Source organism: Thermobia domestica, chromosome 8, assembly GCF_964235325.1.
Source record: "Thermobia domestica chromosome 8, izTheDome1.hap1.1, whole genome shotgun sequence".
Classification (NCBI taxonomy): domain Eukaryota; kingdom Metazoa; phylum Arthropoda; class Insecta; order Zygentoma; family Lepismatidae; genus Thermobia; species Thermobia domestica.
Window position 1 is genome coordinate 140,611,163 of NC_137461.1, and position 15,342 is coordinate 140,626,504.

Below are 15,342 nucleotides of genomic sequence, written 5' to 3' on the forward strand. Positions count from 1 at the left end.
AAAATATATCTCGGTGTATTTAATGCACTATGAAGTTAGAACTTAATATTTTTTTTAAAAAATAAAGTGAAGTGCATCCTTTACAATTCAAATACCGTATATTGTAAAATCCTGATTAAATAACTGGTGGGTGGATTTTTGATAGACCTGGGTATAGGCTTTCAGGTATAATCTTATGGCATTTAGATTCCCTAAAGTATATAAACTAACAATGTTTAGATAAGTGTATGTGTGAAAAGTACTCGGTATCGTAAAAGCTGTACCAGCCGTCCCGATGTTGTCGGGATTATTCTGATTTCGGGGAATGTTCCGTAAATGACATGGCTCTGTCGAGACATTCATGTTATTTTGAAGTTTGAATTCGTTGATTTGTTATTGTCATTTCCAGATATACGGAGCTTTAAATAATAATAATAAGAGGAAACCTCACAACAGCGGCAGGCAGTCGGATTAGTAGTAATGTAGCGGCAACATAAGTTCTAGAACACCAACCCGCAACCCCATTAACTCTTAAAATTAGTTAACCTGACTACAAACCAGCCTCCACTCGCTGTCGCTCGCTCGGCATTAGTATGTGATTAATGTCAATTGAATATTGAGCTTTGTTAAAGAAAGAAGCAAACCTGGTTACTAACCCACCTTCACCTATATGTGCGGGTTAGCATTGTAGAACGTTCCCACATAAAATATGTACATATTCTGCCTATTAATTATACCGTATTTTTAGTATACTAAGTGGTGTTAGGTCTATTAGTTACATTGTCTCACTTCCATTTATCAATTAACTGTGATTCGCTTTTCACTAGAAAGTTTTATATTACATTATTACCGAAATGAACCACTGGTATTATTAATCGTTCATCCTTTTAGATGATGAAGTATTTCTACATTTTGCCTTAGGAAGTTGACAAATCTATAGAAACCAGATATAGAATCTTGCTGGTTTACTGTTTTTAGGCCGGTCCCAGGAGGAAATCTGCTTGCTGGTATATCAAATTATTTAAATCTCTGGGCTTATGTTTAGCAGAAAGGGTTCAACTTTTTTTTTTTTTTTTTTTTTAATGTTACAATTTCGGTAATTTCCTTCACATTAGGTTAGGGTAGTTTTAGATTATGTTACTGTAGGGGTCCAGCATGATTTTCCAAAAAATAGAATTTCTCTTATTTCTACTATTAGGTTAGATTAGATTTGATTACGTTATGTGAGGATTAAGTACTTGCATCCATTTCTCCTGTAAATTTAGTATTTTCTACGTGGTTCTGGACGTCTTCTGCTAAAGATGACCCAAATCTCTGTAATGATCAAGTCGTAATAGTCATGTTAACGCTTAAGTTAAACCTAATTTGCTGAATTTTGAGACAGTTTAGCTGGAAAAAAAAAATCTTTGTGACTCTTAAAAATGTTTTGAAAGCTTCTCTGAATTTTACTAGTTGTGTACACGATTCAATAAGTAAAAATGTGTGAAATGTCCGTATTGTCACATTAATGTTTTCGTCGTGCGAAGAAGAAAAAAGCCCTATTCAAAATTTATGTTGTTAATTTTTTTCAGGGAGTTCATTTGAATTGAAAGCGGTGTAGGAATAACTTTACGTTAGCATTCCAGTTCATCTTAATGCGCATCGAAAAGTAGTACCTGTACTGGTTTAGAACTATTGCAACAGATGGCGTTGTATTTTAACAGATAAGCCATGCGTGGCTGCAATTACGCGAAAAATAGCTAAAACCCTGTTACTAGAAATTGTCTGTAATCTGCGTCGAGACAGGCTGAAGCAGGAGCGCTGATGCGGAGGTGCGTCTGTTGGAAGAAAACGCTTTAGCGAAGATGGGTATGCTCATGAAAGATTTTTTTTTTTCAGCATTTGCAAACACGACTGTTTGCTGCAATCGTTTATGCAACTTGTTAGATGTCGCTAGTAAGTTTGATGCAGACTAGTGTGTAATATAGCTGATAACGGCGCTCAAATATCCTGATTCTCTTTCTTCCATGGTCATACCGTGGGATTCGGTATCTGCGGTGTCTGAAGTCTCCTAAACAGAATTGTTGGAAATTTCCCCCGTCCGGAAGTTCTCAGTAAGATTTTGGAAGAGGAATAAAACCTGCAATAACCCTAACCCCTCCCCCCAAAAAAAAAGTCCAAAAATATACTTGAAAACTTGAAATGAGATAATAAACTTAATGTGATTATAATTATTTTCCTCAGTCGTATTTGTTAGTACATGCGTAGTATTAGAATTGCCTTAAAATACGTAGTCATCAAGAGGAGGACTCCAGAACAAAATACAATTCAAAATATATATTTGGGAATCATACATAACAAATTTTGTTTGCATTTGATCAAATTCGCAGTAACAGTGTTCAGCTGTAATCTATTATGTAAAAATTAAAAGAATTTTGTTTTTATTCGCGTCACGCGGAAACTGTTAAACCGTTCGAAATGAATCTTTGGATGTAGTTATTGCGTACTTGGAAATAATAATATAGTTTCATAATTCACACCAAGCAGATGCTAAAATTGTACCTTACATAATGGTCCCGGGCCGCTTCCTTCCTTTCTTCCTCCTCAATTCGCCGAGGGACGTCATCTTTCATGCGTGACGGACTAACACGACATTAGATGTTGAAAGCTCAGAAATCTAATGCCCAATCCTAATCTTACGATTGAAGAAAATAATTATAATCACAAGATTTTCATTTCAATCCAAGTTTTGATTTTTTTTTTTTTTTTTTTTTTTTTTTTTTTTTTTTTTTTTTTTTAAGATGAGAGTTGTTTTATTGTGGGCTCTATTCCAGTGTAGAGATATTTGTATTATGTGTATCAAAGAAACACCCATATACCCAATATGGCTTTGGTCGATTCATGTCAGAGATATCTATAGAAGGACGAGAAAATTTTAGGTCAGAGATCGAAAATTGCAAAACCCCATTTTACCCTTAGTCCCAGGTAGCTACTTGTTCCAATAATAAAAATTTCAAATCCCTACACCCAATGATTTCAAGAATTGGACAAGAGCAAGAAAATATTCGATTGCCCCGTGTCCCCGTTAAGATTCAATTATGCTTTTTTTCAATATCCGCATCGTAGGAGTTAGTAAGAACGCCTTCACAAATTTCAAATTTCTACTCCCGCAGTTGTAGAGATTCAGATTATGAATCAGTGGGTTTACTCTTTTACATATATAGATTTAAATATCTATAAGTTGACCACGGTTGCTTTAAAAAAAATAATGTATGACCATCTTAACGAAATTATAATAGCATGTGGCTATATTTTGCCATATGATATCGAATAAATTAGGGAGGTGGCAAACTTAATAGTGTTTACTATAATAATTCGTAGGCATTTAAGAAGCCTAATTGTTTTCATTTTAGGCAAAACGTTTGTGAATAGGGGAAAATGGTTTTCATTGTATTAAAATCTGAACCGTTTTGCTAGATATAATGTTATGCAAGAAAAATTACTGAAATATGTTTTGAGTTTTAACATTTCTTCTTTGTCACACATTTAGGAATCGAAGTTCCGAGAAACAGGCGTCTTAACACCAGAAGAATTTGTAGCAGCTGGGGACCATTTAGTGCATCATTGTCCAACGTGGCAGTGGGCTACGGGAGATGAAGGTCGAGCGAAATCCTATCTACCACGAAATAAACAATTCCTTGTTACTCGTAATGTACCATGTTCTCGAAGATGTAAACAGGTGTGTGGTAATAATTTGTTTTTTGTGCATGCGTTTAGATTCATTTGTTAATGTAAAACGTATCAACATGACTACAAGCAAGGGAAAAACAAAGTTTCTGATTGGCACAAATTTTATAGATCAGTATTTTTGGAAGTCCGTTACAATATTATATAATCGTGTGTGAAATTGTTTCACAGAATTTTTCCACGTAAGTAAAATCAGTGTAAGAGGTATCCTGAAACCAAACAAACGTTTTAGTCACGCCTTTTTTTTTTTTTTTTTTTTTAAAAAAAAGTTTAATTTTTAAAATTTTACGTATGGTTACGAGTAGTTTGTAAGTGTAAGTTCATATTCATTGCAGGGCTCATATCGAGTCACTTTTTTAACTAAAAGTTACTTTTTTTCAAGTTGGTCACTAAAAGTTACTTTTTTTCAAATTTGTCACTAAAAGTTACTTTTTTGGGAGGTGAAGTGACTTTTTCGTGTCATTTATGTTTTGAATTGGCAGTTTTCTAAGAAAAATATAAAAATAAATGGAAAAAGGCAGAAACTTGTTACTCATTACTCTTCTAAAAGCTTCAGTACTTGCTGTCACATGTGAAACACTCAGCTTTATTCTCACTTCAGCTTTCATTCTTTCTAAAGCACAGTGGATGGTTGGTGGATGCTTAAGCTCTGAGGGCGGGGTTGAGAACCCTTTTGTGTCTATTCTTTCTTCTATCATAATAGTCTTTAGTTTTCTCTCGTAATAGTTAACGTTCCGCTCAACGTTGTGTGTGTGTGTGTATTTGTGTGGTTCATTATGTTCGTCTTGTGTTACGCTTTTTGTATGTTCTTACGAGTAAGTGGTGAATTTGAATATTTCATGGCTTTGAGAACTTTCAATGCTAAGTTAAATATAATGTTTGGGATGAAGAAATTCGGAAATAGGCCAGAACTGGTTCCACTTACTGAGAAGCTTCTTACATTTGCTAAGTCTGCGTACCGTAACTACAAAGCATACTTAGAAAACCTAAGAAAGGAGGAAGCTCAAAAAGAAGAAGTAAAGAAGAAAAGATGAAACAAAACAACAAACAAAAAGTGAAGTGATGGAGAAATTGACAAAGGAAAATAGGAGCGTGATGAGATTTTGGTCACTTTTTGGTCAGTTTTTCGTGTGCTTTTGGTCACTTTTTTGCTTGCTTTTGGTCACTTTTCAACTATTTACAAGAGACCAGACCACTATGAGCCCTGTCATTGTTATCAGTGAATGGAACTTTAAATTTTATATCACTAATGTTTTAAACCGTGAGAACAAGTTAACATACTGTTGGTACATTCTCATCAAATCAAATGAAATTCTTGGAAACCTTTCCTCGCTAGGAATTCCGGAGGAGCCAGGAGTTGTACAGTTGAAATGGCTCCACAAGAAAGTTTATCATTTATGCATACTTCATTAAGTATGCTTGATTATCTTTTTTTTTTTTTTTTTTTTTTTTTTTTTTTTTTTTTTTTTTTTTGCACATCTTCCATTTCTTCCATAAATATTCACATAGGTATAACATTCGCATCTCGTAGGTTAAAGGGCATGACTGTGATGTCAAACTGATTATTTTAGTTCATTTTCATTTTACTTCCACAAAATATATTGAAGTACACAGCAAACTTGTTTTTAAATGCCTGTACTTACTAGGAGGTAGCGACATTTCCTAATGTTTGAGACATTGATATAAATAGTCCTTGCTGAACCTGGTTTTCCATTGCTGTAACGCACTAAGTAAAAGTTAATCATCTACTATTTTCATCTTACTGTATAAAATGAAAACTTCATTATAATGTTTATTGAATATGCGTTTTTACCATATATTTCTTTATTCGGAGTGACAGTTTAGTCTTCATTACCGTAAAAGATTTAGGTGTAGGTAGTATAAGTAAGAGTTTTCCAAGTAATCAGTTAGATTTTTTCTACAGATGGAATACTGTGATGATCAAGAGAAAATCATAGAAGCAGATGATCCGGAAGGTGGCTGGGTTGATACTCACCATTATGATACAGGAACAACTGGCCTGGATGAAAAGATTGGGGAAATGACATTAGAACCGAAGGTAATAAGCATTTTTCTGAATATTTCTGGATTCTCTGTTCGTTCATTAGAGTAATAGGCTGTCAATAACTATGCCTTTCGCTTGCTATATATGATTTTGTTTTTCAGTGGTAAAACATTTATTTTTATATTTTTATCTCCTTTGCTATACCTTCTTCCTCAAGTTTTTAATAAGGTAAATATAGCCCATGTAACCAAACTGTTAGCGCATATTGTCCAGGCCTCGATTCTCCAGGAAAGAGAGAGCATTGAGTCTTCAGTGTTAACCCATCAGAATGAGACAGTTGGGAAGGTACTTAAATGAAAATGTAGGGAATTCTGTAATCTAGAAGGGAGTTGATGTTATGATTACATGTAACCCAACCCCTCGTTGGAGTGTAGTTTAATAATTTTAAGTAATTTAAATGAGTCTAATACTAATTTTAAAATGTTAATCAGCTTTATTATTATTGTTACGAAGTGAAAAGAGTATACTGATGATCAGCTATATTTTGGGTATATATGTGACTGTGTGCCCTTTCTGAGTTTAATATAGTCAGCACTGGAAAAGATGAAAACTAATGCAATTTCCTGGGGTGTTCCACATGGATTTTCATGGGTTTCTCTTGTTGAAACAAGCTTTGTAGTTAGAAGCTATCCACACTCTCATACTTTTCAACAGTCTGTGGAAAATTTCCCAGGAGTTATGAAATAAACTTGATCGACGTTTTTTGAACGATGTAGGCTGGTATCTGAAAGACAGATGCTTGACATCAAACACAGCTGTTATTACGTTATGCTTTCTTCTTCATCTTTCTTTTATTGTAATAGATAACAGCTATAGTAGGATAGCATTAAATGAGATTCTGTAATTCAAGAGAAAGAGAGTACGGTGGCTTAATGATAGAGCTTTCACGTGCGTTGCGAGAGGATTCTACTTGGATTTCAGACCATGTTGTTTGTGGTGGATAATATCGTGTCGTGCGTTTTCTTGAGACTCTCCAGTTTCCTCCTATATTCCCACTCAATTAATTCTTTCATATCATACAGTTTTGTTAATCATCCGTCTCTAGCTTAAAGGGCATAAACGTAGAACATTGATGATTTTATTTTCTTGTAATACAAGAGAAGATTCATCGGTGCATGTTGAATCGCACAGTTAATTATGCTTAATGTCAAAATCTCTGTGTCTCCTTGACGCTTGTGAATAGGTGAACTTGTTTACTTTCTTTTTCTGATACATTTTTAGGTACTCCAGAACTCAGACGGTTGATGTTCAAATTCTGAAATCTTAATGAATCAATGAGTAAAGACCATATGTATTATCTGGTATTATGTTGTACTCTTGTATTCTGGATATCCTACCTTTGATTCACCCATTCAGCCCTTCTTTCTTCCTGCTAACTGTTGCGATGTTCCCATGGACGTCAAATTTCAACAAAATCAAAAGTCGTTAATATCGATTTGAAGTTGCTGTAAGAAACTAAGGTACCCTGTACCTACCAGTAATATGGCATGTTCTGTAAGGAAAAGAGGATAAATTGTAATTTTCCCTAAATGAGATACTAAAAAGGTTGGTGCAGTCTGTGAGGGACGCAAGATCATATGCACCTTACAATCTTACGCTGGAGAAACAGGTTACCGCAAATTCCTTGATATTTGATATAGCAGACCATTTGGAAATCCTTCGATGACAAAGGTTTTTGCTACATACTCTTATCAAGAAACTTGCTAGTGATGGAATAGTGGATTATTTCAAAATATTCTTTAACAATTTATGAAGGAAACACCATGGTGTTATTTAAATCGTATGTATCTTGTTGTGAACAGTACCAAAGAATTTATTACTTGAAGAAATCCTGAATAGAGTGGTAAAGTTAAAAAAATGCTGATGTATGTGTAGAGAGAGATTGGAAGTACAGTTTACGGACTTTTTTTTTTTTTTTTTTTTTTTTTTTTTTTTTAAGTATTAATCTAAGCAATAAAGGAATGAATAAACATTTTTCTGACCAGAGTATGCATTTCTTTATTAAAAATAAATTATTTCGTAACAGTTTCCATAACGTAACGTTGTCTTCCTCACACGTTAATTGAGCCTCACATTAACGTGTGAGGAAGACAACGTTACGTTATGGAAACTGTTACGAAATAATTTATTTTTAATAAAGAAATGCATACTCTGGTCAGAGAAATGTTAATTATTAGGGCAACCCAAAAGCATAAAAAGCATAATGACATTTTACACATATGGTTGGTACCTTGAACATGGCTGTGGTTGTCTAAGGGTCCAGAAGAAGCTAATTTTAAAAGCATAATAAAGCATAATTTAAAATATATAGCACAATTCTTGGAAAATTCTGTTTAACTGCAAGTTTCACATACTGTATTAATATTTTTTAAAACCAGTATTTACAATGCAAAACCTTTGAGAACAATGCAACAATGAAAAGCTTGTTTTTATTTCTGTATACTTTCGGTGTAATCCTTTGAAATGGAGGGAAAAAAGAAAAGAAGAAAACTTCCCGCCGAACAATAGTTTTACTCTATGTATAACTGCACAATTATGAATGATGATTCGAAATGTGCTTAAAGTGCACAAGAACTTCACACTATATTGTTATGTGTACCTCTTGAACTTGAGCACTTTCTGTATTTTTATGATGGCATCTTTTACTTTCCCTTTCTGTGTATATGCACCTCTAAAGTGCACACAAGTGATAAAAAAAAACTGACTCGAGTAAAGCATATCTCTTTACAGTGCATTAAGTAGAAAGTTCATTAAATATGAAAGAAACTGGTTGCGTAAAATATTAATAAATAGATCAAGATATTTAGAATATTTAATATATAGTAAATATTATACATTATACACGATTAATGTAAAAACCAATGATTGAAATTAACAATAAAACATAATAAAGCATAATTTAGGTTGCTCTATTAATTATTTAAATAATGATTTTAGAGTGAACATGGAGGCAGTTAAACGAATGAAGTGCTGCTATTGTTACATGTTATATTGTTAATAATCACTTTCTTTGTTATCGATAAATACTGTTTTTAATTATTTGTCTGTAGATTTGCTACACCGTTAATACTTATTTTCTTGCTTACAAGTGTCATTTTCTATATATAACTGGTTCAGAGTATGATGGAATAAAAGTTTTGTTATTCTGCGCACGATTCTGTTGTATATGATCATAGTCTCTTTGACAAACAATAAATAATAATTTTGTAGAGGGATGTAATATGTGACCGTATTGCATTAATAGTTTTTGATTTGATTTTATTTTATTTTTAGTTTCGCGTCCGTTTAGCAGTGAGGCTAATATGTGACGTGGACCTACAGCTTATCGTGAAATCCAAACCACATGATCTCCCGCCGTAAATCGACGCTAACCAATTAGCCACGACGGAATTCATCAATAATTTTCAAATCTAGCCCCCTCTCTCTCTCTCTCTCTATCTCTATCTCTCTCTAACCGAGTGACACGGGTAATTATTGACGTTGAATTCTCATAGCTTTCGTTTGATTTCAGTGTAGCTCGGCTTTCATCGGTCTATATAAGACACTGAATCTAAGCAAAATAAGTCCATGCAATATCCTTCAACGACATTCTGACAAGACAACAAAAATTAATCGTATTCTTACCCACACACAATACGTTGCACATCTACATCTACTACTTGTTCTTCTACTTAATGAACGTAATGACTTAGTAATCGTGTAACCACACACAAGTCCCATTGTTTTTGAAAATTCCGCTTGTAAGGGCAAAGGGGGCGGTTTGTGTATTATTTTAAATTCCCATTTCGTGTTCATAAAATGACAAAAATAAGGAAACCATCCTGTTGGGAGGACTTGTGCTGTTTTCAGACTTAGAATGTCGGCTGACTTGACAAGGATGGGTAAGTGATCGCTCTGGGTCTTCTGGGTACCCCCTAGTAAACGAGAGACTTGTAACCTGTTGATTTCTCTTGGCCTGACTTTCGTGTTGTTTATTGATGAGATGTTGGAAACCGTCGTATTGAATCGTCCTTCCCTCTGACCTGGCTGAAGGGCCGACCATAAAAAAAGGAAAGCAGCTAAGGGAGGGGAGTGTTCATGAAAAAATATCTTTAAGCTTTCCTCATTCATTTAAGTTTCAAATTGCCGACAGTGATACAATAATCGTAACTTTTCTGAGATTAAATATAATAATATTAAATTTAAATAATATGGATTTAGCGACTTGCTAAACACTCCTTTGCGACAAGAATTGGCGACAGTGCTGACGACCAATAGAGGAAGAGACTTATGAAATCTATGGGTGGTTCTGGCTAGTGGTTAGTAACCTACTGACGACCGGTATCTGACTCCTTGAGCTCATTAAGAAAGATTTCGTAGACTTCGTTACAGTCTTACTATTTTGTTGGACATGGATTACCGTTATGATGCACTGAATAACATCTCTTCGTATGTAACTGGTAGCTCTGTTAGCAATCCTAATAATCTCAAATATACATTCTGTTTGATCTTTATGTATTTTAGTTTAACGATTAATAATCTCCTCTGGGGAATTAGTTCATAAATATACTTTACCTTACCAACTGGCGCTACAGCTTTTTGTAAGCCTTGGCCTCCCTAACAATGTGCCTCCATGCTTTTCTATCCTTGGCGATCTCCCACCATCTCTTCACTTAATCGTTTTAGGTCTTCCGTTACGTCGTCTATCCACCTTGTTATTGGTCTTTCTTTCCTTCTTACAGAATATATTTGCTCTTTCATTATTTTCCTTTGTATTCTCGATTCTGGCATTCTCTGTACGTGACCTAGCCAGTTTATTCTTTGAGATTTAATAAACTTTACAATATCTTCATTTTTTAATATATTGCTTACTTCTTTATTGCTCCTTATTCTCCATATATCGTCTTCTTTCACTGGGCCGTATATCTTGCGTATTATTCTTCTTTCAAATCTTCGTAGAGCTTCTTCTTCTGCCTTGTTCATGACAAATATTTCTGCTCCGTACGTTACGATTGGCCTTATTAATGTTTTGTAGATAGTAACCTTGGTTTTCCTGTTTGAGTTTGCTTCTAATTAATTGCATGTTTGCGTAGTAAGCCTTGTTTCCCATGTGTATCCTTTCTCTTATCGTTTCTTCCTTTTTGTTGTGTTCGTTGATTGAAATACCTAAATATTTAAACGAGCTACTCTTCCGAATTCTTTCTCATGTATAATTATGCTTTTCTTCTTAAATTTCTCTGGTTTCCTAGTGACAATCATGTATTTTGTTTTGTTGACGTTTGTTTCCAATCCAAGTGTACGAGTATTTGCTTCTTCTAATCTTTGAAATGTTTCCGTCAGATCTTTTTTCTGTTTTAGCCACTATTGTAATATCATGTGCGTATGCGCATATCTGGATGCTTTTGGTGAAAATTGAGCTTCTTTTGTCTCCTGTACAGCTGCGTGCAATGCTATAATAAAGAGCATGGTGGATAGCCCGTCTCCTTGCTTGACTCCTTTGTAATACTGAAATTCTCGACTTACAGCATTTCCTGTTTTTACTTTAGCGCTTTTTTGGCGCATTATCATTTCTGTTAAATTAATCAGCTTATTGGGAATGCCCATTTGCTGCATCACCTTAATGATTTGGTTTCTATTTACACTGTCAAAGACTCTGAGATAGTCAACAAATAGAATTATAAGGTCGAGTCCGTATTCGTAATGTTTTTCTATAATTTTCTGTAGAACGAATAGCTGATCAGTCGTGCCTCTTCCAGGTCTAAATCCACACTGGTATTCTCCGATTATTGTTTCTGTGTACTTTTTCATTCTTTTGTTAATAATGTTCGTTAATATTTTGTACACCGTGCTCAGTAACATTATCGGTCTGTAATTGCTGCATTCTGTGCGGTCCTTTCTTGTATATTGGGCAGATAATTCCTCCTTGCCAATACTTAGGCATTCGTTCTTCTTCCCAGATGCGCTTCAGGAGTTCATGAATTTCTCTCTTCATTGTAACGCCTGCCATCTTTATTAATTCTATTGTTATCTCACCTTCGCCTGGGGCCTTATTGTTCTTCATTTGGTTTAAGATTGTTTCCACTTCTTCATATCTTAGCTGCTTTTCTTTGTCGTCCCTTGTATTCTTCCCTATGTTTGCAGTGGTTGTGAGTTCCAGCTCTTGCGTCTCTCTCTTTCCTAATTGTTCCTGGTAATATTCAGCCCACCTTTCTAGTATGCTATGTGTATCTCCTAATATTTCTCCATTTTTGTCTTTGTAGCCAATTTCTTTGGGTTGATAGCCTTTATTTATCTTTTTGATGGCTACGTACATCTTACTTGTCTGGTTCTTTTGTTCGCTCAGATTATTTATTTCCATTATCTGCTCCATAATCATCATCTTCTTTTTCTTGCATGTGTTGTTCGCTATTCTTCTCTTCTCTTTATAGTTATCAACGTTTCCTCTTGTTTCCTTTTGTAGCATTTTCATCCTTGCCTCTTTTTCTCTTTTATCGCTCTATCGCACTCTTCATCAAACTATCTGTTTCTCTTTATAGTCTGTATCTGTTCCCCTATTATTTCTTTAGCCGTTTTCTTCAGAGTTTCTTTAATTTTTCCTCAATGTGTATGTATTTTCTCTTTCCATTTCCGTCTATCCTATTTCTTGCTTTATACTTTCTTGATATCGTTGTCTATTTTCTGTTTTTTCCAATTCTTTTGTGTTCCACTTTGTTCTACCAAGTCTATTTCCCGTATGTGTTCTTCTTATCTTTTCTCGCAGCTTTACTTTCAATAGAAAGTGATCGGAATCACAGTTTGGTCCTCTGGAGCTTTTGGCGTCTATTATTGCTGATGCGTGCCTTTGATAGATCAGTGGATGGTCAATTTGGCTGACTGAGTTCCTGCTTGGATTCTTCCAGGTTCCTAGATGTATACGTTTATGTGGAAAGCATGTACTTTTTATTATAAATTTCCGTCTGATTGCCAGCTGGCATAACAGATAACCATTACTGTTACTTTCTTCGTGTATTGTATGTTTCCCACTTACTCCTTTTATGCTATCGTTCTTACCTATCTGGGCATTGAAATCTCCCATGATTATCAGTATGTCGTATTTAGGTGTTCTGTCCAGAGCTTCTTCCGTAGAATTGTCGTAGAATTTTTCCTTTTCATAGTCTTCCTTTTCTTCTGTCGGGGCGTGGACTGTTAAAATAGGTATGTTTCTCCATTTACCTTTTAATCTGAGTGAGCTGATTCTTTCGTTGATTGGTTTATATTGTAGGACGCTTCCTCTCACTTTTCTTGAAACTATGAATCCTGTTCCGTATTGGCCAGTTCTTTGCTCTGTTCCACAGTAGAACATTGTGAAGTCTTTATCCTCTATTTTTCCTGTGCCTTGCCATCTTATTTCTTGTAAGGCCGCCACTTGTATTCCATACTTCAGTACTTCATGCATCTTTCCTGGTCCTAACATACTTTTCACATTCCAGGTTGCCAGAACCATGTACTTATTTTGTTTCGCCGATCCATTTCCTATTGTTCCATTCTTCCGAGGCATACTTCCGGGTTTCTGAACGGTTATTATTATTATTATTATTATTATTATTATTATTATTATTATTATTATTATTATTATTATTATTATTATTATTATTATTATTATTATTCCCGGTGTGAGGTTTTTAGCCTCACGCCCAACCCCCTACCTGGAGGACCGGGTGATTTTTTGTCAGGGTTGTCTTCCCTTAGCCTTTATGGATCCTTCCACGAACTGCAAGGCAGCAGTGCTGGTTTTGGTCCACCTCGGTTGACTCCGGTGCCTACTATATCTAGTAGACGTTCCCCTATCCGCCACCTGGGGAGGTGCCTGGTAGGGGTCCAGCAACCCCTTGCCCGTTGGGCCCAGTTCATAAATATACACATGGAAAATGAATGTGCTAATTATTCTGTTACTGTGTAGTTCAAAAGCAAAACATCAAAGGTGATACCAATTGATTGTGGTGTCATTAAGAGACTTCAGAGGGAAAGAATGTAGTAGTAGTATCCTAAACGTAGTTTCAAAAAAATTAGGTAGAAGTGATTTTGTTTTAATACGATTCAAAATTTTGTTCAGTGGAACCTGGTCATCCACTGTATACACAGATATGTAGATGGATTTAATCTTTCAGTAATAGAAGAAACTATAGAATTACGTTCTAAGGTTATTTGTTGAAAGTTACAGCGCATATTAATAGTTTTCAAAATACTGAAAAGTAAAATAAGATTTTTAGGTCATTGTGGTAATGCATTGCTCGCAGACACACACGATGTGAACACAGAAGCATTAACGCAGTGGCTGTTTTATACACGATACACTAAACCAAAGTGAATTATTTCTGTCCGCCTTGCAATCGACGTAACCTTTCTGAGTGGAGATTTTGTGATATTAAAAACGGTATTTGGTTTTAAAACAAACATTCTATCAATTAAAAGAGAATAGAGCTACAGAATGAACGGAGGATATGCTTAGCATGACTTTGAAGGTCTCACTCACCGGAGAGGTCAGATTAATCGTAGTATACGTAAGCAGTATGTTGCTAGTAATAAGGTTGTTGGACAATTGCCGAATGTATTGTGTGTGAATCACCAGATTCTATCTGCAATGTCAAGACCAGGTCAGCGAACGCATATTGTGCAATTAAATTACTTCGAGCGTGACGTAAAGTGGAGCCTCGAGAAGCCAGGTGGTCGTTCCACAGATTTGCCGCTCGCGTAGGTCGTCATTTGTCGGTGGTGTGCACGATGACATACCCTTTTGACTCATGGAGAAGCGATTGAACAGAAGAGTTGTTCGGTGCACCCTAACAGAATAGTGACCACAGTTGTAGACAGAGCTATCGTAAACCCCATGTGAGCGGATGAAGTTTAATATTAAAATATTGGTTGATACGTGTTTACGTTACCGCGATCCTCTCGCACGGTTATCCTAACACCTGCTCATCGCCAAGAAATGTTTTCGATGGTGTCGGGAGAAATTCGAGCGGCGAGCCAAATGGAGGGTGGTAGTATTCAGTGATAAGAGTCTTTTCTACCTCCCACCCGCCATACAGGACTCACACCAGACTTTCTGGTATGAAAGGCATTAAGCTAGACATCCGGTTCGTCCCTGATCTTTATTCAAGGGAGATGACCAGTGCGTCGTATACTCGTATGTCGTCAATCCTGTCGCCTGATCTTATCTGGACTTTTTTTTTATATGCCCGATTTTTCAGCAGGATAACGCGCCTCCATTTACCGTCAGAGCAGTCCAACAGGCTATACTCGGTGTACACCTTCTGCCCTAGTCGATTGGGTCTCTGAATCTAAATCGTATCAAGTATGTGTGGAACATGGTGAGACGGAACCTGACGACCACAACCGTTTGGATAGCTGCCGTTATGCCAAGCTCTGCTGTGAACGTAGATAACCATACCCAGATAGACATTGAGCATGTTTTGGTTGCCATGTTCGGAATGTCCCGTGGGCGTCATCACTACAATCTGCCATAATTTTCTTCTGTACCAACATTGCGTGAATCCCTACTAAATGTTCTCATATATTTTATTCAGAATATGCATTTAAATATAATATTTTGT

The 15,342-nt window shown here is 35.6% G+C and overlaps 1 protein-coding gene across 1 annotated transcript in view; it reads left to right on the top strand.

Moving 5' to 3' along the window:
* Atg3 (Autophagy-related protein 3) overlaps positions 1-15,342 on the top strand; it is a 29,150-nt gene that overhangs the window by 543 nt on the left and 13,265 nt on the right. Inside the window, exons 2-3 of the mRNA XM_081769064.1 lie at positions 3,509-3,697; positions 5,630-5,764. Coding sequence (XP_081625190.1) covers positions 3,509-3,697; positions 5,630-5,764 — 324 coding nt within the window. The remainder of the gene's footprint in view (positions 1-3,508; positions 3,698-5,629; positions 5,765-15,342) is intronic.